Genomic DNA, 21,228 nt, shown 5'->3' on the forward strand with positions numbered 1-21,228 from the left:
AAGAAATATCCCCAAAGTCAGATGTAGACTAAATGTAGACTGACTTTTAGCTATACACCTTTCCAGCAAAGAGCAAATTTTGAAGCTCCAGGTAAAGAGGATTCATTTTAGGATGGGTAATCATAGTTTGCATGTTGGAGGTTCCTAAACCAATGCTGGGAAACTCTGTATTTTAAAGAACATTTGAGGGAGAGGTGCAAAATAGCCCTTCTCTGTCTGATGCTGTAGAGATCCAGCACCAATGAAAACACTTTTTGTGAAGCAACTGATTAACATTGACAGGGTAAGCGACTAGTATATGATAATAAGAGCAAATTCCACTCCCTTCTAGTACTGATGAAGTTTGGTAATGAAACATCTGCAAGAAAACTATTAAGCTCAGAGAGCACCAAGGACCCCACAGTTCAATCATGAGCTACAAATATTATCTTCTATCGATAAACATTTTTTGATCAGAGCCCACCTTATATGAGATGGCTCCCAGTGGATTTCATTCTAAATTTTGATATGGTTTCTGTAAATAAGGAATGTAGAAGTATAATGGCTGAGTATTTGATCCTTCATACATAAAAAACAAAGCAAATAAACAAATAAAAACAGATTTGAAAAAAGAAAAGACCCAGGAAAGAAAAAGAGTAAAAGTGTAAGAAAGAAAGAAGGAAAAGCAAAAAAGAATGACTTTCAACTTTCTTTGGTACAGATTTAAGTAAAAAATATCTCAAACTCTTCCTCTAAGATTAACATTTGTCTACATTATTTCCCTAATCCTATATCTAATAATCAAAGCCCCAGATCAACTTTTAATTTCAGTTTCTCACAAAAAGTCCAGTAATGGTTCATATTGCTTTAATCACTATTTGTTAAGGAAACCACAACTGATTTATTTAATTGCACCAAACACTAAATAAAATAGGAATGGAAAATCCTAAACTCTAGTTTAGACCTATTCTTCTCAACCTTGGCAACTTTAAGGTGCATGGACTTCAATTCCCAGAATTCCCCAGGCAACATGAAGTTCTTGTCTTGACTTCCGATGCTTTGGAAAATAAGTTGACCTCTTCTTTGTGGCAGCCCCTCAAATCCTGAAATACTGCTCTCATGTCACCCCTAATCCTTCTTTTTTCTAAACTAGCCATACCCAGTTCCTGCTACCGTTTTAATAAATTTTTGTCTCCAGGCCTTTAATCATCTTAGTTTCTCTTCTCTGAACTTTTTTCAAAGTTTCAACATCTTTTTTTCATAATATGATCTAAACATGATAAAATATTCTGGATGTGATCTTGTTAAGGATTTATAAAGTGATACCAATATTTCATGTGATTCTGATTCTATGCTTCTGCTTTTGGCTGCTGCCACACACTACTGGCTCATGTTTAAGTGATCTTCCACTAGGACTCCAAGATCTCTCTCACAGTTACTGTTTTTGAGCCAAGTTTCACCTATTCTCCTAGTAGGTGGCGACATCATCCAGACATTGGTTAACTCTGTCAGTATCCAATAGGACTAAGTCTACCAGTTGATAAGTCACACCCTCCATGGTAGCTCCTCCCAGCTTAGACTCAGTCCTATCCTTGGACTAGCTGTGTCTTTTTATCTCTCCTACCTTAATTTAACTAATTGGCAAGCTTTCATATCTAATTTCCATCCTAATTGGCTATCCCCACTTCAAAATTCTCAATTGACCTTCTTTGGATCTACGGCTTCCCTGAGCCTCACAAAGAGGGCTTCAGGCCAGGGGCCTCTTCCAGGCCTTATCGGCTTGTCGACGGAGCGACAGGCTCACAGGTATACTGGCCTCTCTTTGTCACTATCTCTGCCACGCTGTGACTGCTTATCTCATCGTCGTCGTCCTTCTGTGATCGTGCAGTTACACAGCCGCACAAAGCCTCTGTTTGAACTGTGTCACTCCGTCCACCGCCGAATCACAGCCACCGCTACCGCCAGCATCGTTCCAGCACCTCGGCTCTTGTCGCTGACTCACCCTCTACCGTAATTTGGCACACCGCCTCCGCTATAGCCAGCTTGCAACCCCCTGGCACACCGGCATTGGCAGCCTCTCCTTGTTGTGCCAGCAATGCAGCGGCTTGCGGAATGGCCAGGAGGCCACCAGCGAATTAGCCGGCATTTTTGGCTTGCTTTAACACTCCCTCACAGAGTTCAGATCTCCCGGTGGCCATCTTGTTTAGGCGGGAAAGTACAGCAGCCATTTTGTGGATTCCTGAATTTCAACAAGTCACGAGTAATGGCCACCAATGAGTCCAATGCCAGTGTCCTTGGGTCCCCTCAGGAATCCTCTCCAATGACCATCCACCCTTCTGGCCCTACTGAACCCAGAGCAAGGAAACGGTGTGGTTCTGAGCAGGAGGATTCATCCAGGTCTGCCAAGGCTTCCAGGCCCAGTTTACCTCAGGATAAGGCCCCAGATAAGGAACAGGGCACGACCCCAGCTTTGGCTTCCCACAAGGCTAAGGCCAAATCCAAACATTGTGTGGTTTCAACCTCTGTTGGTGCCCCTGACAAGTGCACACAATCCCCCAGAGGAGCTCTCCACTGATACAGACGGGGACATTTCCATTCCTGCTTCCCCTCTTCAGCCCAAGGACGGGGTAGGCTTCCAGGAGAAGGACAGTTCTAAGGGGGAAAAGAGCCTAACTCCTGATCTGGATGTTGTTACTCCCAGTCCTAGGGACCTCCACTAGTACCCCTCTGATATGGCTGATATAATCTCGGCTGCCATTGAGCGCGGCATAGCTGCAGTCCTTCAACATTGTGCTCCTGCCGCCTCAACTCCAGAAAGTATAAGGGCCACTCCTCCATCTTAAATAGGGTTACATCTGACTCTGTTTCCCAGGTGTCTGCCCTAGAGACTGAAGAACAGGTTTCCAGGGACTCTGATCCCTCGGATGATGAGGACCTGACAGAGACCTGCCCCTTCTGCATTGGTGGGACTCTTTAAACCTGTTTTATTTCATTCTCTCCTTTTTAAGGTGAAGGTTTCTGGTATTCCGACCTCTAAGCCAACCTCTGGTCTAAACTGACACAACTGATCTGCTTTTCTCTCGTCCTACTGTGGAGAAGGAGGTGGTCCCTTCCCCCAAGCTCTTTCTGGAGGTGGTCCAGAATCAGTGGGCCTATCCGGGTGCAGGGCCTCTCCCTTCTTCTCTGGATAAGCAACTTTACAATGTTGACCCCGAACTTCCCAAGCTATTGGAGGTCCCTTCCATGGACCCCTCAGTGGTGTCTCTCTCGTCCCCTAATGCCACTATGGCTGTCCGGGAGGATGCCCTCCGTCCGGAGGACAAGAGGTTCAAACAGACACTGGTCAAAGGCCATTAAGCCTCAGCGTGGGCAGTGCGGGCTGCCTCTCCAGCCTCCTTCTTCAACAGAGCTGCCCTACTCTGGCTTAAGCAACTGCAAGAGAGACTCTCGCTCTCAGACGCTAGGTCTCATTAAGACATCAATAAGCTTAAGGCTGCCATCGAGTATTCTGCGGATGCATCTCTGGATGCAGCACACTTTGCTTCAAAGGCCATTGCCTCCTCTGTGTCCACCAGACGCCTCTTATGGCTAAAGCAATGGCAGGCGGATGCCAGGGCAAAATGGAGACTTGCCTCCTCCCCCTTTTCTGCTGAGCATCTCTTTGGGTCCCCCCTTGAGCCTCTCTTGATTGACTTGAAGGACAAAAGGAAGATTCTACCTTCTGCTACTTGCAAATCTGATTCTAAACCTTCTTCCTTTTTTCACAGGAAGTCCTCTCGAGAGACGGACAGGGGCTACAACTACCTCTGTCCACAACATCAGCCCCTCCCCTAGACAGGGACCTTCCTCCTATAACAGATCCGGCAGGAACAACCAATGCTTCTCCTCCAAGAAGCCCTTCAGAGGGCGTTCCAATTGTCCCTTCCGGAAGCAGAAGTGACTCCTTGCTGGCACTCACCATTGGGGGTCACCTGTCGGCCTTTGGTAATCATTGGGACACACCACTGACGACGACTGGGTCAGATGAACAATCAGATTGGGCTTAGTTTTGGAGTTTCTCTCCAAGCCCCCCCCCCCGCCCGCCCGCAGCACTTCATCATGTGTCCGGTCTCCAAGGACATTCTCAAAAGAAGGTTTGTAGAAAAAGCAATCAGGCATCTTCTCCAAATTCAGGCCATGGAGGAGGTACCTCCCAACCAACAGGGATGGGGATTTTACTCTTGTCTCTTCATTGTGCCGAAGTCTTCAGGGGGTTGGAGAGGAATTCTCGACCTCAAATTTCTAAACAAATTTATAGTTTACCGGACGTTCAAAATGCATTCCCTGCAGTCCATCCTGGAGACCGTCCACCCAAACGACCTCCTCTCCTTGGAGGACCAAATGGAAGCATATCTCCACATCCCCATCCTGGCAGAGCAGGATTCCCTCCTATGCAGGGAATCACTTTCAGTATTGCACCCTTCCGTTCGGCCTGTCATTGGCCCTGAGGGTGTTTACCAAGGTTCTCGTGGTCGTAGCTGTTCACCTCCACTCCCTGCCATGCACCTCCCTCCCTGTGGATGCATTCTTTGCTATCTGGACAACATTTTGTTGCTGTCCAGGTCTTTAAATCAGGCAACCAGGGACATTCAGACCACTCTCCAGGTCCTCCAAGATCACAGGTTCCTACTCAATGTCCCAAAAAGTCATCTAAAACCCACTAGTCATCTAATCCATCTGGGGGCTGTAATAGACACGAAACTAGGAAGTGTCTTCTTCTCCCCGGAATGACGGGTGAGCATTCACAGGTTAGTTTCATCCACCATACAAAAACAGAGGGTTCCACTCCTCCAACCTTCGCAGTTGTTAGGGAAGATGGTCTCGAGCTTCCACATAGTGCCATGAGCTCGGTTCCACAGCCATCATCTACAGTGGTTCCTGCTTCCCTATCAAAGGTCCAACTGCAGCTGTTCGAGTGCGCCTCACCCCAGAGGCTGTCCCCTACCCTGGCTCAAGGCACCCTTTTCCAGGAGCCTCAATGCATCACTCTCACCACAGATGCAAGTCTCCTGGGTTGGGACGCTTACGTACAAAACCATGTAGCACAAGGACTTTGGTCTCGCTCTGACCTGGAAAACAGCATAAATTGGTTGGAGGTGGTTTCTCTGATGCTACTCCATTTCTAAGACATAGTGACCAATGCGCACGTACTCAACCTTACGGACAATACTACCACAAAAGTGCATATCATCCAGCAGGGGGGAACGTGGTCCAAACAACTAATGAGTTTATCGTTCCAGCTGGAGTCGTGGGTGGAGGGACATCTCCTATCTCTCAGCGCAGAGCACATTTCAGAGATTCAAAACATTCAGGCAGACAACCTCAGCTGAATGCAGATCGACCCGGTGTCAGCGTTCCAAATACCATGCAAAAGTAAATCAGAGTCCAGAACAGAATCATCTTTAAAGTTCCAATTTAATAATACAGGCATGTTGGCATTATGCTATGAAATTTCAACTCTAATGTACATCCTGTGGGTTCACCCAGTTGAAAGTTCATATCTATCCCCACACCCCATAATTCATCACATATTCCAATCATCATCTTCCACGCTAGCATCTACACCCCTCTGCTTCTGGTCAGGTGTCGAGGTACAGAGACAAAAGATGACCTTGAGCTTCTAGGAAGAATCACAACAATACATTCCATAATCCTACTCCTTTCTATTTCCCCCTCCCAACTACTACACTAATGAAACACATAGGAAATTATAAGAAAGTGTGGCAGGCCAAAGATTCTTAAAGGAACCTCCGCAGGCCTGACACCCGGCGGAGTTGAGTCTTCATCGAAAAGTCTTCAGACAGTTATCGGACAGGTACAGCCTGCCGATTTTTGACCTCTTTTCATCACAGGACAACAACCAACTCCCCAGGTATTTCACACGTTACATGACTCTGGGGGCGGAGGGCATCAACGCTCTAAGGTGCAAGTGGCCCCAAGGCCTGTTTACATGTTTCTTCCAATCCCTCTGATTCAACGTGTAATTTGGAAGATGTTAATGGCGCAGTCAGAGCTGATTCTTCTAGCTCCTTACTGGCCCTGCAGACCCTGGTTCGCAGACTTGCTCAACCTATCTGTGGCTCCTCCATGGCAGCTGCCCCAGATCAGCTCTCTGCTCTTGCAGGGGTCATTCAGGCACCCCGACCTTCCTTGGCTTTGTCTCATCTCCTGGAGATTGAGCTGGAGACTCTAACGAGCACCAATCTCTCAGTTGAGGTCATCCGGACAATTCAGGCCTCCAGGCGCTCGTCCACTAACCGCATTTATGATGCCACTTGGACACAATTCTCCACCTGGTGCCAGCGGCAAAGTATTGCCCCCTTGCAGGCTTCCATCCTTAACGTTCTTCAGTTCCTCCAGCTGGGACTTGACAAGGGACTATCTCTGAACACTCTCCGCCATCAGGTGGTGGTCTTGTCATCTGTTATGTCCATCAGTATATCAAAACCACTATCCCACCAACCACTTATCTGGCGATTTCTCAGGGGTGCTACCAACCTCAAGCCTCTTCCCTTCTTGGGATATCTCCAAAGTTCTGGACTCCTTAACACAGGCACCCTTTGAGCCTCTGCAATCTATCACCTTGCATTTTCTCACACTGAAGGTGGTTTTTCTTGAAGCTGTCACCACGGTCAGGTGGATCTCCGAGCTGGCAGCCCTGTCAGTCAGGCAAGACTAATGTATCTTCTATCTGGACAGAGTTGTTCTCTGCCTAGACCAGGCATTTATACCCAAGGTAAATTCAGTTTTTCACAGAGCCCAAGAGCTAGTGCTTCCCAACTTCTGTCCTAAACTATCACATAGACTTGAACGTAGGTGGCATTATCTCAATGTGTAATGTGCTCTCCGAGTGTATATCAAGAGAACTTTTGACTTCCGACACTCGGAAGTTCTATTTGTCCGTTTTCAGCCGGGAGGTAAGAAGGAATCCAAGGTCTTTTCTACAGACATCGGACGCTGAGTTTGGGCAGCAATTTCCAGAACCTACACTGCTCTCTCTTCCAATTCCACCCCACATCACGGTGTACTCCACTCGCAGTGCGGCCACCTCAGCCGCCTGGTCATCCCGGGCTCTGGTGGAGGAGATATGTAGGGAGGCCACGTGGACTACTCCATCCCTGTTCATTCGCTACTATAGACTTGACACATACGCTTCAGCAGAGGGTGCATTTGGACCGCGAGTATTACAACGGATTGTGTCTGCTCAGGACACCTGAGTCCTCATGCTGAGCCCAGATTTGGCTTTGGTACGTCTCATGTCTGAATGATGTCTCCACCTACTAGGAGAATGGGCGTTGGTTACATACCTGATACCCCCCCTTCTCTGGTCAGTGGAAACATCATCCAGCCCCACCCTGTTGCCATGTTTGGACTAATGTATATTTCTTTCGTTAACAAGGAGGGATCACACCTTTTTCTTGAGTAGTAAGACACAGCAGTCTACAATTGCACTTTCGTCTAAGCTGGGAGGAGCTACCACAGAGGGTGTGACTTATCAACTGGTAGACTCAGTCCAATTGCATACTGACAGAGTTAACCCATGTCTGGATGATGTCTCCACCGACCAGAGAAGAGGCGAATCAGGTATATAACCAATGTCCAATCTGTGCTTGTAGAGGTTTTTCCTGCCTAGATGAAAAACATTGCTTTTTTCCACATTAAATTTCATTTTTTAAAATAAGGGCCCATTTCATTTTGTTGGATAGGGCCCATTGTTAATGTTTGTCAAGACCTTTTTGGATCCTAAACTTATCTTCTGGAGTGTTCGCTATTCCTGCCAGCATAGTATCATCTGCAAATTTGATGAATTCCCCTTCTATTCCCCCATTTAAGTCATTTATGAAAATATTGAAGAATACTGAGCCTAAAATGGAATATTTTGATACCTCAATGGTTACTTCTCTCCATGTAGATGTAGTACCATTAAGGGTTACTCTTTGAGTATAGTTTGTCAACCAGTTACAAATCTATCTGACAGCAATGCTGTCTGTCTCACATTTTATAGCTTACCAAGAAGTAAATTGTGCTGTAATTTATCAAATGCCTTATTGAAGTCTAAGTATACTATGTCCACAGCATTTTGCTGTTCTGCTAACTTATCACTTTGCGAAAGAATGAAATAAGATTGGTTTGGCATGATCTGTTTTTAACAACCTCTGCTGGCTCCTAGTTATAAATGTATTTGTTTCTCATATAGTCAACATTCTTAATGTTTAGACAGCAAACTCAATTTTTAAACAGCCGAATTAAAAATATCACAGTCTATTAAGTCTATTACAGATCAAAGGCAATGCTGAGATGTGATATAAACAAAGGTAGAGGTGTTTAACCTTGGCCGCTTTAAGACTTGTGGACCAACTCCCAGAACTCCACAGCAAACACAGCTGGCTGGGGAAATGCAGGTGTTAAAGTCCATAAATCTTAGAGTCATCAGATTTGGACACCTCTGATAAAAGTTATATTATTTGCCCTATGAACCTTTTGATTTAAAATTTGTTTTAGAGATTTATATAAAATTATTAGGATGTAATGGGAAATCAGAATTCATCTTGTAATTTAATGAATTATTAGATGATGATCAGATTATCAATCTGTTATAAGAAATAAAAATTGGCTCATATCATATGCTTTAAAATACTAAAATATTTCTATTCAATATTTATATTGATCATGATAAGAACAGATGTTCAAGTGCTGCTGTCACCAAATGTAATAATAGTCTTACCCAAAATTATACTGCACCCTCTTCAGGACTCCAAGAATAGTTGAGAATATATGTACTGAAGAAGATGGAGATGATAAAGGGGCTGAGAGATAAAAATCTGACTCATAGCAAGAATTATTGCAGAAAGTTAGCGGAAATCATATCAAAGTTGGATTTTTGAATATCAATAATGGTGGTATCAGTGGCTGAGGATCCTCTGACAATGAAATTCAGGCATCCATATATACAAAAGGCATAGCTGAGACTGGATGAAGAATCCATGCTGTAAGAGAACTTAATTTAAAAATTAAATGAAATTATGACATTAATAGATCATAAGATCTTTTCATGCATGTTTCTAGGAATAGGCAGAACTATTTATTTATTTAACTTGTATTTCACCTATTCCACCAGAAGGTCATTCTGGCGGCTTATGGAAATCGAATAAAATGCAGTATAAAACATTAAAGGTGTTAAATTTAAAAATTAAAATCAAACTAAGAATGGAGAGGGAAGAAACACAGGGAGGGGAAAGGTTGTTCTACCTCCTCCGTCTACATCTATGTCTATGTATTTGTATATGGTTTTAATAATGACTGTACACCGCCCCGAGTCCTGCTTAGGAAAGGGTGTGGTCTAGAAATAAAAGCTTATTATTTATTATTATTATTATTATTGTTCTCTATTCCATCAGCCACCTCCAATCTATTTCAATCTATTTATGGAAAAAGAAAATATTTAGCCCTTTTTACATTTTTCTTGACAGGTCTTTAAAAAACAGTGTTTGAAATCTGGAAACATCCAGGTCTTTTACATTTCTATTCAATTTTTCAGTTGTAATAAGAATAAAATTTGATAATTGAATACTTCTAGTAGTTACATAGTGTTAAAAAAAGAAAACGTAACTGTTAATCCCCATCTTATAAAAAAGAGTTTCTAGTTGTCATCAGTGATGACACCTTTTATTACCTAGAATATTGCTTGTTGAGTCATACTGGTGATACTGATTTCCTAAAATATCTCATTAGAACTAATATTACCTGGTTATAAGAAATTAGTATGAAACAGTTTGGGGACAGATCATGCACTGAACACCACAAACAACTTCCTGTTCTAGATACCTTGCTGATAGAGCATCCCCGACATCCCCAGCAATGGGTAATATTATCTGGTAAGCAGAGGGAAGATATGAAGGATGTACTCTCAGGTACTTCCTGGTCTTTATTCAAAGGTTATATGAAAATATTAGCGTTCAGAATGATGAAACAAGATGAGACATTTGGCTAATTCAACAATCCAAATTAAATCAAAATAAGCACGGATTCCTCACAAAACATGGCATACAATCATGCTGTGTCAACTCTCTGGAGTAGTCAAGACCAGGAAACCAAAAACCAAAACTAATGCCACTTTCATTGTACTTACAGTAGCATAATTTTGTCTGAAAATGCTTCTCTTCTCCACTATTTTTGGGAAGGAGGAGAAACTGAGGAGAGTAAATTCTAAGATCAAATTACATTTCTGGTTTGGGTTCATTTATCAGATCATTGTCTAGGATGTGGCTTTTCTTTTTATCTTTCTAGTTATTCTCATATCTCATTAGATCCTATTGCTTCTATTTGCACATTGGTGCAGTGATAACTTTGATCATCATAATATGCCTGCAAAGGATGTTATTTATTCCATCTCTTGTAAAAAGAAGTCTTTCCTTTCCCTTTCCCCTTCAGTTAGGAGCATGAGTTCCTAATTGAATATCTTATACTATTCTTACTGTTTTAAAATTGTATTCAATGCAGGGCTGATCAAGAAATTCAAACATATACCATTGCTGTGATAAATGCACTTTTCTTTAAAGCACCTGATGATAGGAGGCAGGTGAGTTTGTTTCTCTAATTGATGTTGGTAAATAATGAATTGTTATCATCCAATCACATCAGTGAAATGCAGTGTTAGCTGCATGAATGAGACAATTGTAGCTTGATCTTTATACCAGAAAGTATGTTTTGGTGAAGTTGGCACTCTTTACTCTAATTACAAATATATTTCATCTGATAAGTATATACAGAATAGTTTGTTTTCTTTTGAAATGCCTTTTTTTTGTAAAAGTTGTTACTTTTAGCCTTTCCTTGGGAGGTAGGGTAGGGAAGACTCAGAAATGTATCTATTTCCATAAAAGCAAAGTAAGAAGTTAGACATCATTCACATACTATATAATTAAGAAAGAAAATGATTGGCAGTACTGCTAAAGAGCCAAATGAAGCGTATAACATATAAAATATATGGCTAGCTTTGCCTGTAGTAACAAATGAATTTTCCTAGCCTCCTAACTTTATGTTCAATAAGTGATTCTGGATGGTGTATATCCTAAATGTGAAAATCTGTGTTGCAAGATTATACAGTGTTCTTAAACTAAGTTACTCCTTTTTTTTCAAAATCAGGAAATGGCAAATATTTTAGCACAGAAACAACTTCGGGGAATCATTTTACAAGTAAGTATTTTAGCTTTTTTGATTTTTCTAAATTACATGTTATCCTTGTAATACATGCATAATATTCTGATGTTTAGAACCAGAACTGAATTAATTCACAATTCTCTGTTCAGCAACACTGATAATATTGTAACTTTTTGATCCTCTCCAAATCCAGCTCACTGTTTTGCTCTTTCGGTTGCTTGGTCATTTCTTTTTATTATCTATTCAGGCAGGGAAAATGGAAGTTTTATTGAATTTAAGCAGGATTTATGCATGATACAGTGAGTCACAAATTAGACCTGTGCTACAAAGGAAGAGGGAGAATATGTTAAAGGAAAAAGAGGAAAATGTTTAAAAGATCAGATAAAAGACACAGTTTATTAACCAATTGTATGCCATGAGAAATGTGTTGATCTTTACATAACAAATGTTTATCATGAATATTAATTCTTCATTTTAAAAGCATATTTTTTTAAATTGGACACATTTTTATAGATTATTTTGTCTCTTTGTAAGAATAAAGAAAAATTTACAACTTTCATCTTATATTAGGTACAGTAAAATTATATTAATAGCAAAATATCTAACAATCCAAGTTTCATCATATCAACCTGATTGCATTTCTAATATTTGTTATTTTTGTTTTCACAGTCAATAAAGTTGGGTAGAATGTTGCTGATAAATACATTAGATGAAAGTTTTCCTGATTCTTTTGCTCTTACTTTTATTTTCAGTATGTTATCAGAGCTCAAAGGGCCATTAATAATGAAATGGCACATCAACTTTATGTTTTGCAAGTACTCACCTTTAATCTACTGGAAGATAGAATGATGACTAAAATGGACCCTCAAGATCAGGTAAAGAAACTGTCTTGCTATACTGCTGAAATGGGCAGCCCTTGGGAATTTGTGACTCATATCATCCTTGGAACAGAATTGTTAACAATTGTGGCTTTTCTTTTATATGTTCCATGTTGGAGCTTTTGTCAAGAGTACTGAAAATTGTATTATTTAATCTAATGAGACTAGAAGTTTTGATTTTCAGATCAAAAAAGGCTATTTTGTAAGGAAGGGACTGGTGTCATAAACAAGCAGTATAATGGCTCTTGATTCAGAAAGGTATGGAAGAGTTCCAGTCTCAATTAATCATGGATCAGATTGCCAATTATTGTAGATTTTAGAACCAGGTTGTGCCTAGAAGGGCTAGCTTACCCAAAGGATAAACCATCTAGCCAGGACCAGAATTTACCAGTAGTTTTGGTAGTACTCTTGGCTCAAGACCCTGCAATTGTTGCTGCTCCAGCAACACTTCCCAGTGCCAAAAGTTGATACCTGACAAGTATGATGATAGTCTTGGCAATCTTATTTTCTTCCTTGCTTAGTATGAATTACAGATCTCTCTAAAACTGGACTTTCCTATAGACTGCAGCATTCAAATAACATCTTGAAGATTTTATCCATACTCTCAGCAAGAACTCCTTCCTTGTCTGCAAATATACAAACTATGCTGACGTATTTGTGACTGTTCTATCAATCACATTCACGAGCTCAGATTCTCATAAAACATCATTATATTATACAAAGATAAAACTGACACATCTAGAAGGTTTACCCAGGGTACTGTGTGTCATAGGTCTTTCTTAGCATGAAAGCTGGCTTAGTGACTTTAGGTCCGCCTCTCTCTCCCAGTTTAAACCTTTCCCTTCCTTTGAGGGAAATAGGAGGCAGAGTATTAGGCATATTTGTCACCTTGAGTTATGCATAAAAAAGGCAGGATAAAAATCTCATTAACATTCAGTCAAATATTCCTAACTTTATTGTAGGAAGAAAGATCCCATGTATTCCTAATTATCAGCTCCCAAGTTCTATAACCTACCTTTTCTTATTTGAGGGCCCTTTTATTAGCTATCATGCCATTTTTATCAAGTTTACTATGAATTTTTCATGAAAATGGCTAAGAATATCTAATTCACTTTGCTATTTATTATGGAAAGTTTGAAAACATGATAATAACATTCAGTTTCAGCAATTATCTTCTATCTTAATAGGGCTTACAAATAATATTTTTCAAAACTTTTTTACATTTTTCTGGTAATTTATTTGTATAATTTCTTTATTTATTTTGAGGAATCCATGTGGAATATGAACAGATAGTCCTGCAGTTTCTGTTTAGTCACAGACCGTTCTTGAAAAATATTTGAATTGCATGTATGAGAAAACTTGAACTATTGTATATTTTCAAAAGGAATTCAGAAACATTCAGCAAAAGTTGAATTTGAAGACTACCATATATTTCAACAGGCTTTCACTTTTTTATCTCACCTCTCATTCAACCCTATCTTTCTTTCCCCACCTCCTTTTGTATAAGATGATGCTTCTGATTTCATCTTGAACTGACTTTTACAGTTCACTCCATAATTTGATGATAGAATTCTCTTGTCAGAGTTCCAAATATCATGCAGAATTAAATCAGAGTCCAAGGCAGAGCTATCCTTAAAGTTCCAATTCAATAAGACAGACATGTTGGCAACAAACTGGAATCCCAAATCTAAAAGCTTCCTGGGATCCACCCAGTTGAATGTTCATGATCTTATCCCCACACCCATAAATCCATCACATGGTCCTATCTTCTTTGGCCATGCTGGCATCTCTACCCAGCTGGTTCCGGTCAGGTGCAGAGATGCGGAGACAAAAGATGACCTTGGGCTTCTAGAAAGGAATGACAACAACACATTCCACAATTCTACTCCTTTCCATTCCCCCTCCCAATTACTACACTAATGAAACAGCATAATGAAATAATAAAGAATGTGGCAGGCAAAATATCCTAAAAAGGAATATAAGTGCAGGTCTGACAGCTCTTATATGTACTTTTTGTTCTACCATATCTTTCCATCTGAACAAAATTATCTTTTTAACAAGGAGTCTTGGACTGTCAAATATCATTTTAACACTAATGATATTTCTTCAAGGACATTAAGTCTCACAATTGGTGAAATGATGATTATTTAGAAAACCTGTAAGATCCCTAAAAGTGATACTGCCATTCAATTGGGAGGAGGGGGGCCTTTGAGTTGATTTATTAGCAGTGCCTGTGACAACTGATATTTTACAACTGGTTTCCTGGCGCCGAAGTGCCTTGAGATCCATCACCTTTTGGGGAAATGTTTATGATGGCCATGTGGGACATTTCATTTTAATGTCTAATGGAAGATAGCCATGGAAATGTATGTTTCTTCAGTTCTCAAAGCAGTTGGAAAAGGAAACATCTTCACACTTGTGTATTGGCTAAAATCTGCATTCTATTTAATGGGAGGGGTCTCTACTGCTTTAATCCAAAACTGCTTTAATCCAATAAAATCCAATAAAATAAAAAAAACAATTCTACTCGCATTGCCTAAGGGGATTCAGAAGCTGCTTTGAACTTAATGGTTTTCATTCTGCTTAATAAAAGGTTCCTTTTGAAATACTCCATTTCAAGAGTCTTCACTTTCTTAAGCTAAGAGAAGACCTCTTACATAAAGCAACATCTCTGCAAAACTGTCAGCCCAGAGATGCAATTTTTGCTCTACTGAGGAGACCCTGCAAACCATGTCTGAGCACAACAGTGAGCAAAGGGAAGCTGAATGCTGGAGGGACCCCCCCCCCACACAACTGGAGGCCTGCTCCATGTACCCTGTCGGAGAAGTTGAGGTGAACCTGGAGGACCCCCAAAAGCCCCGCTGGTGGATCGGCATTGGGACAAAAGACAGCTGGGTTGCGAGGACCAGAGGAGTCACCCTAACCCATGGTAATCGAAAACCAGGGTGGAAATTGGAGCTAGAAGTTCCTCTGACCAGGAGGAGCTAAAGAAAGCCTCGCTGAGAGAGGAACATCTGAAGAGACATGTAACCCAGTTGGTGATGGAGATTTTGAAAAATCTCAACATCAGGGGGGAGCAAGAACGGCAACAAAGAAGCATTGGAAGGGCAGCAGCCATGGATGATACCAAGGGGCTACCCCCCCTCTGGGTCTGTTGATCAAGCAGATGGCACAGCAGCAGCAGCACGCGACCCAGCAAACCCTCCCCACAGTGGATTGGATCCCACTCCCAAACAACCTGAAACCTGCAATTAGAAAGAAAAACTTCCCTTGGGGCAAAGTTTGATGGGAATTGGCAAAAAAAATTGGATTCTTTATGACATAGGTGCTCACCTACATGCAAGAATATGGACGTGATTTTCAAACCCAAGGATCCCGAGTGCGAATGGTTACCCTAGCCCTGGAAGGAGCTGCTGCCAGATGGATGGTGACCCTACATGATGCCGATGCACAAGAACTGCAGGATTTCGACCGGTTCCTGATGGCCCTGTAATGACATTTTGAGAACCCCTTTGCAGACAGCAAAGCACGCGACCACATTAAAGTTGTGAAGCAGGGACGGCGGCCAGTGGCAGAGTATACCGAAGAATTCTGAGACCTGGCATGTCGTGTGAACTGGCCAGATGATAACCTGGTTAACTGGTTCAAGGATGGGCTGAATGATGACCTCTACAATGCCTGGATGGCCCAAGGTGCACCAAACCACCTACATGAGTGGTATATTACTGCCGAAGAGGCTGTGATCGACATGGCCAGGAACCAGTACTGAGCAGGGCGATTGTGGAAGAAATCCCCACCTCAATGGAAGCAAGAAACTTTCAATCCGCAAATGGCATGTTCTCTGAAAACCTCAGCCTGTTTCAAGTGTGGAAGGGAGGGGCACCGAGCTGCAGAATGCCATTCTCAAACATCGGCTAGGAAACCAGAATGCCCATTGGGGGGAAACCTATGAAACCTGGCCAGCGCGGGAAGGAGACAGCCCTGAGGAGCAGGGAGATTATTGAATACCCACCTCCTCCCCACTTTGAGGATGAAACCCCGGCTTCTCAGCAGGAGGAAACATACTCATTTTGGAAGTGACCCAGAGGATGAACTACTGGTAAACAAACCAATTAAACCTCTTACCCTCCCCCTAAGACTGTATCCCCAACTGAGAGAGGGGGATAAAAATCTCCACTTTGGTGGATTCAGGGTGCACCCACTGTTTGATCAGCCCAATCCTGGTAAGAAAGTTGAGGATTAATGTAAGGAAGCTGAAAGGTCTCGTGGCTTTTTGCCAACTAGATGATTCAATAGCTGGGAGGGGGGGAGCCAGTGTCTTTGCCACTGAGCCTCTACAGATAGGTATTGGAAGCCACGAGGAAATACTTACATTTATAGTGGTGCCTGGCATGGAATGGCTGCTTGTTTTGAGCCTTGCATGGCTGAAAAAATGGAACCCCAAAATTAATTGGAAGTAAGGCACCATAAAAATTTAGATGCACATGACTTTTACTGAGAATCCACACAAAAAAATGAGGGAGCACCAAGATGCCTGCTTACACTATGCCAACCCAGGGCATACCTAAAGAATACAAAGACTTGGCTGAGGTTTTTAGCGAAAAAGCTTCTGATGAGCTCCCCCCCACATTGCTCCACTGACTGTGTGATAGAAATCCTACCCGGTGCCAAACTCCCTAAACCCAAGTTGTATAGCATGTCCCCGAGGAAGCTGGAAGAACTGAGAGCATTTATTGAGAAAGACCTAGCAACCGGTTTCGTCGAGCCAGCCCAACCAAAAATCGCAGCCCCAGTGTTATTTAGAGGGAAAAAAAGATGGCTCTAAACATCTCCGTGTGGATTTTAGAAACTTAAATACGATCAGTGTGGAGAACATGTACTTCTCCCCCTCATGAAAGACATGCTAGCACACCTCACTAAAGGGATTTTTTTTTCAAAGTTGGATTTGAGGGATGCTTGCTACCACATCAGAATTAAAGCGGGAGGTGAATGGAAAACGGCATTTAACATCCCTCTTGGATGCTACCAATTCAAAGTGCTTCCACTTGGGCTACAAGGGGCCCCTGCAGTGTTTATGCAATTAATAAACAAAGTGCTACATGAGCATTTGTATAAGGGAGTTTTGGTCTATTTAGATGACATTTTATTATATAGAGACCAAAGCATTTATTATATACAGAGACCAAAGCATGTAAAACTAGTCCGGGTTGTTCTGAACAAACTCCACTCTGCCAAACTTTATGCTAAGCTCTCTAAATGTGAATTCCACCAAGAAAAAAATGATTATTAGTGTACCACATTTCACACCAGGGCATAGAAATGGATCCTTTAAAAGTGCAGGCATAGTTGATTGGGAACCACCCAGAACATGTAAATAGTTACAAAGCTTCCTGGGATTCACCAACTTTATCCCCGCTTTTGCCCAGATTACTTTCCCCATCACCAAACTTTTAAAAACGAAGGTGGAGGGTAACCTGAAAACAAAGCAGCGTTTGAACTGGACAATGGAATGCCAAGCTGCATTTGAAAAACTTAAAACGGTTGCCTGTGAGAACTGATATTTTCAACTGGTTTCCTGGCACCGAAGTGCCTTGAGATCCCCTCACCTTTTGGGGGAATGTTTATGATGGCCATGTGGGATGTTTCACTTCAATGTCTAATGGAAGATAGTCATGGGAATATATGTTTGTTCGGTTCTCAGGACATTTGGAAAAGAAAATATCTTCATGCTGACGTATTGGCTAAAATCTGCATTCTAACTAATGGGGGGGGGGTCTCTACTGCTTTAATTCTACTCGCATTGCCTAAGTGGATTCAGATGTGGCTGTGAACTTAATTGTTTCTATTCTATTTAATAAGAAGTTCCTTCTGCAATACCCCATTTCAAGAGTCTTCACTTTCTTAAGCTAGGAGAGAGGAACTCATAGACCTATGCAATGCCAATTCTATAGTTTTAACTTCTTAATTTTTAACTGTGATCTAACTTGCAGAACAAAAAGGCTTATGTTTTATCAGATAAGCCAGAATGTTTCTTATCCTTTGAACCTCCTTCCACATCAATTTTTTGCCCATACATTTTGTTTCTTCCTCCATTTCTGGTATTTGTCCTGCCATGTAAATCATCTGGAGCCAGATAAGAATGACATTCCCTTACCAATCAAATATGTCCTCAGTAGCAGTAGCAGCAGTAGCCATATGCAACTTTGAGTAAGTGAGCTTCAGAATATCCCTGTCTTTCCTGAGAACAAAAAGAGTGCATTGCAATGACCAGTCATAGATTCCTCTTTTCTACAGGAAAGAACTCTTCATATTTGCCACAATAGCTGGCCAGCTGGATATTTTGGAATATTTAAAGTGTCCTATCTTTTTTTCTTCTTGTTGATAGCTCTCAGTTATGGACTATATCAAGGCATTTCTTTCCATATGTGTTACTGTAACACACTGTAAAAACAAGTTCATATCAATGTCATTTACAGTTCTTATGAAACAATTTCCATGGATTTTATCACTGACCTGGATGCCATTCTATTCGCATTCTATATTCATATGTCACTATTTCAGATCACATATGGTAATCACTTTTTTCTTTCATTACTAGTGTTTGTAGCTCTTGGTGCAGGAGGGGAAATTTGGAATATTTGATTTATTGAAAAGGCTATCCGGAGATATGAATATTCAGAAAAGCTGCAGAGGCTTTATATGCTTTCTTTATGCATTCTTTGTGAAGAGGTCTCAAATTTGAACATTGGGACATGTATTTATTTGACAGGATTCTTGTTTAGACAAAGAACTATAATCAACTTCTTTATTCTTTGCAGTAAATCTACTTTCTCAATTTTCTTACACCTATTTGTGAATGCAGAATAGAAAGAAGCCTTAAAAAGGGAATTCATGCAGCAAGAGATGCTATATGAGTTACAGAAGCTGAAGACACCAATTTTACTTTAAAAAAACCTTTTAGCTATTTACAAAATCAGGCAATTTTACTGGTTTGCTTTCCAAATAAAATATATGAAAAGCTCCTGTTACCACCTGGAAAACAAAATCAGATAAAAAATGATCTCCCAACTAACATATAGAGTGTTTTTATTGTGTGTATAGAATTGATGAGCGTTATAATATAGCCTCCCTATTCAGGTATTCTGAAGAAGGTGAAAATGATCACTGGTAAGATGATCATAATTTGAAGGAATAATCAGGATTGGGTTGATAGTTTTTAAAATTATTTCATCTTTAAGCAGAAATATTTAGTTTTATGACATGTATAATATTGCAAGATAATTCAAATGTTATCTCTTATTGAATAGCATTCAATTATATTAAGGAAAGCTGATGATATTACTTTTATCCAAAACTACATGCTTTGAAATATTATTATTTTGAAGATTTTAATTTAAAAATCTCTTTAAAAATCCATCAGGCCCAGAGGGACATCATATTTGAACTCCGAAGAATTGCTTTTGATGTAGAATCTGAACCCAATAGCAACAGTGGTAATATTGAGAAGCGTAAATCCATGTATACACGTGATTACAAAAAACTTGGCTTCATCGTAAGTATTCTTGTTTCATCATATTTGCATTCTAATCGGTTTTGTTTTAGTGATGATATGATGTGTAACATAGACATACATCTTTGATTTTAAGAATTGGGTACCTTAGTATAATCAGAATCCCTGTTCAAAGGCATATGCTATTCATTTCTTCACTGGGTTATGCAGGTGACTGCTCTATTATTTAATCTCTCATTCAGATATATTGCACATTGTTTATAATTCATCCTATATAATATTTTCCTAATGAAGATTATCTAATTATGAACAGAAGTTAATAGTAAATTCCAAATCAAATCAGGTCAATTATAATAGTCTGTCTAGGTCAGCCTAACTAACTTTTTTTTCATATTATTGTTTATATCAAGGCACTTCTTGTTTACAGGCTGCATGTGGCCCTCTGGGTCATTTTGGGTGATCTACAACTGTCATAATTAGGGTCATAGTTGATGTTGCCATCACTCCAGAATCCTGAAAATCTGGGACCATTAAGGAGTAGAAGAAATATTAAGTGGTATTCTACAGCTCATTATGATCTCAAACATTTATTTGAACAAGGTCTTGGTAGTTTTCCAGGTTCTGTATTTTGACATATACTATGTCTAAAATGACTGACCAATTAAGTCAAATATCAAGTATTTCTTCCCAAGAACTATTTTTGTATTCAGTACAAACCTCATATTTACGTGGTCAAATCTCTATTTATTTTCTGAGGCAACTCTTGTGTAAAGGTTGTTGATTCTTTGGCAGTAGAATATCTTTATGAGAAGAGGAATGAAAAACCTCTGATAAAATGGATTGTTATTAAATTTTGTTTTGTTTAAATTTACAAAGATTTGTAAACAAAACAGAATTAAAATTAAGCATGTGTACCAGTTGCAATTATTGAAATACTCTTCTGGAAAGAAATGCTCTGGAGCTAGAATTTGTTCAGGGTAAGCATAATAAGACCATCATATTATAGACTTCTAGGGGCAAAGTAGTTTCTGCTTATTTCAAGTTTATATGATTTACATTTGAACTGCCTCTGTAGCCAATCACTGCTCATTTTTCTCTATTTCTGGGGGGGGGGGAGTTTCTGGTCTATCTGAATATTTCTATGAATATGGGAAAATGCATGACATTTCTTATCATTGTGGGTTTTGCTGGTTAAATGCACTTAATTACATATGCTGGATGATTGATTGCTGCTTTTTTGTGATGAGTTCTACACATTCCTCCCAGTATAAGCTCTGAGGTTGTGGTTTACTGCTTCTGTTGCAGAACTGGTTAGTGATGCATATTTCCTCTTTCCATTAGTTAAGAATCTGGTTAATGCTTGTAATAGCCAGCCCTAGGGCTTCAAACCATTCCAACCCAAGCAAACTTGGCCGGGGGCCTTTCACTACAATAAGAGGCAGCTGTTTGCTATATTGCTTAAAAGCCACCCTGCACAAATATTTTCCCAGGACAGGGATGGATTTCCCCTGGAAATCCCTCAACCTTAATAGACATGGCATCAAACTGGCTTTAGAGATAGCAGGCACAATTCTTTTAATTGTTGCCCACGATATAATAGAGACAGTGGAACCCATGTCTATTTCCATTTTGCAGAGTCTGCCTTCCAGTTTAACTGTGAGGAAT

The 21,228-nt window shown here is 40.6% G+C and overlaps 1 protein-coding gene across 5 annotated transcripts in view; it reads left to right on the top strand.

Moving 5' to 3' along the window:
* ELMO1 (engulfment and cell motility 1) overlaps positions 1-21,228 on the top strand; it is a 481,433-nt gene that overhangs the window by 250,415 nt on the left and 209,790 nt on the right. For 4 of the 5 annotated variants that reach the window (XM_081932593.1, XM_081932592.1, XM_081932594.1 and 1 more), the window contains exons 10-14: positions 9,840-9,893; positions 10,519-10,597; positions 11,161-11,211; positions 11,928-12,050; positions 19,474-19,605. In XM_081932593.1, the coding sequence (XP_081788719.1) occupies positions 9,840-9,893; positions 10,519-10,597; positions 11,161-11,211; positions 11,928-12,050; positions 19,474-19,605 (439 nt within the window). The remainder of the gene's footprint in view (positions 1-9,839; positions 9,894-10,518; positions 10,598-11,160; positions 11,212-11,927; positions 12,051-19,473; positions 19,606-21,228) is intronic. The other variant, XM_081932596.1, reaches the window with a different exon arrangement.

Source organism: Natrix helvetica (assembly GCF_964273705.1).
Source record: "Natrix helvetica genome assembly, chromosome: Z".
Taxonomy (NCBI): domain Eukaryota; kingdom Metazoa; phylum Chordata; class Lepidosauria; order Squamata; family Natricidae; genus Natrix; species Natrix helvetica.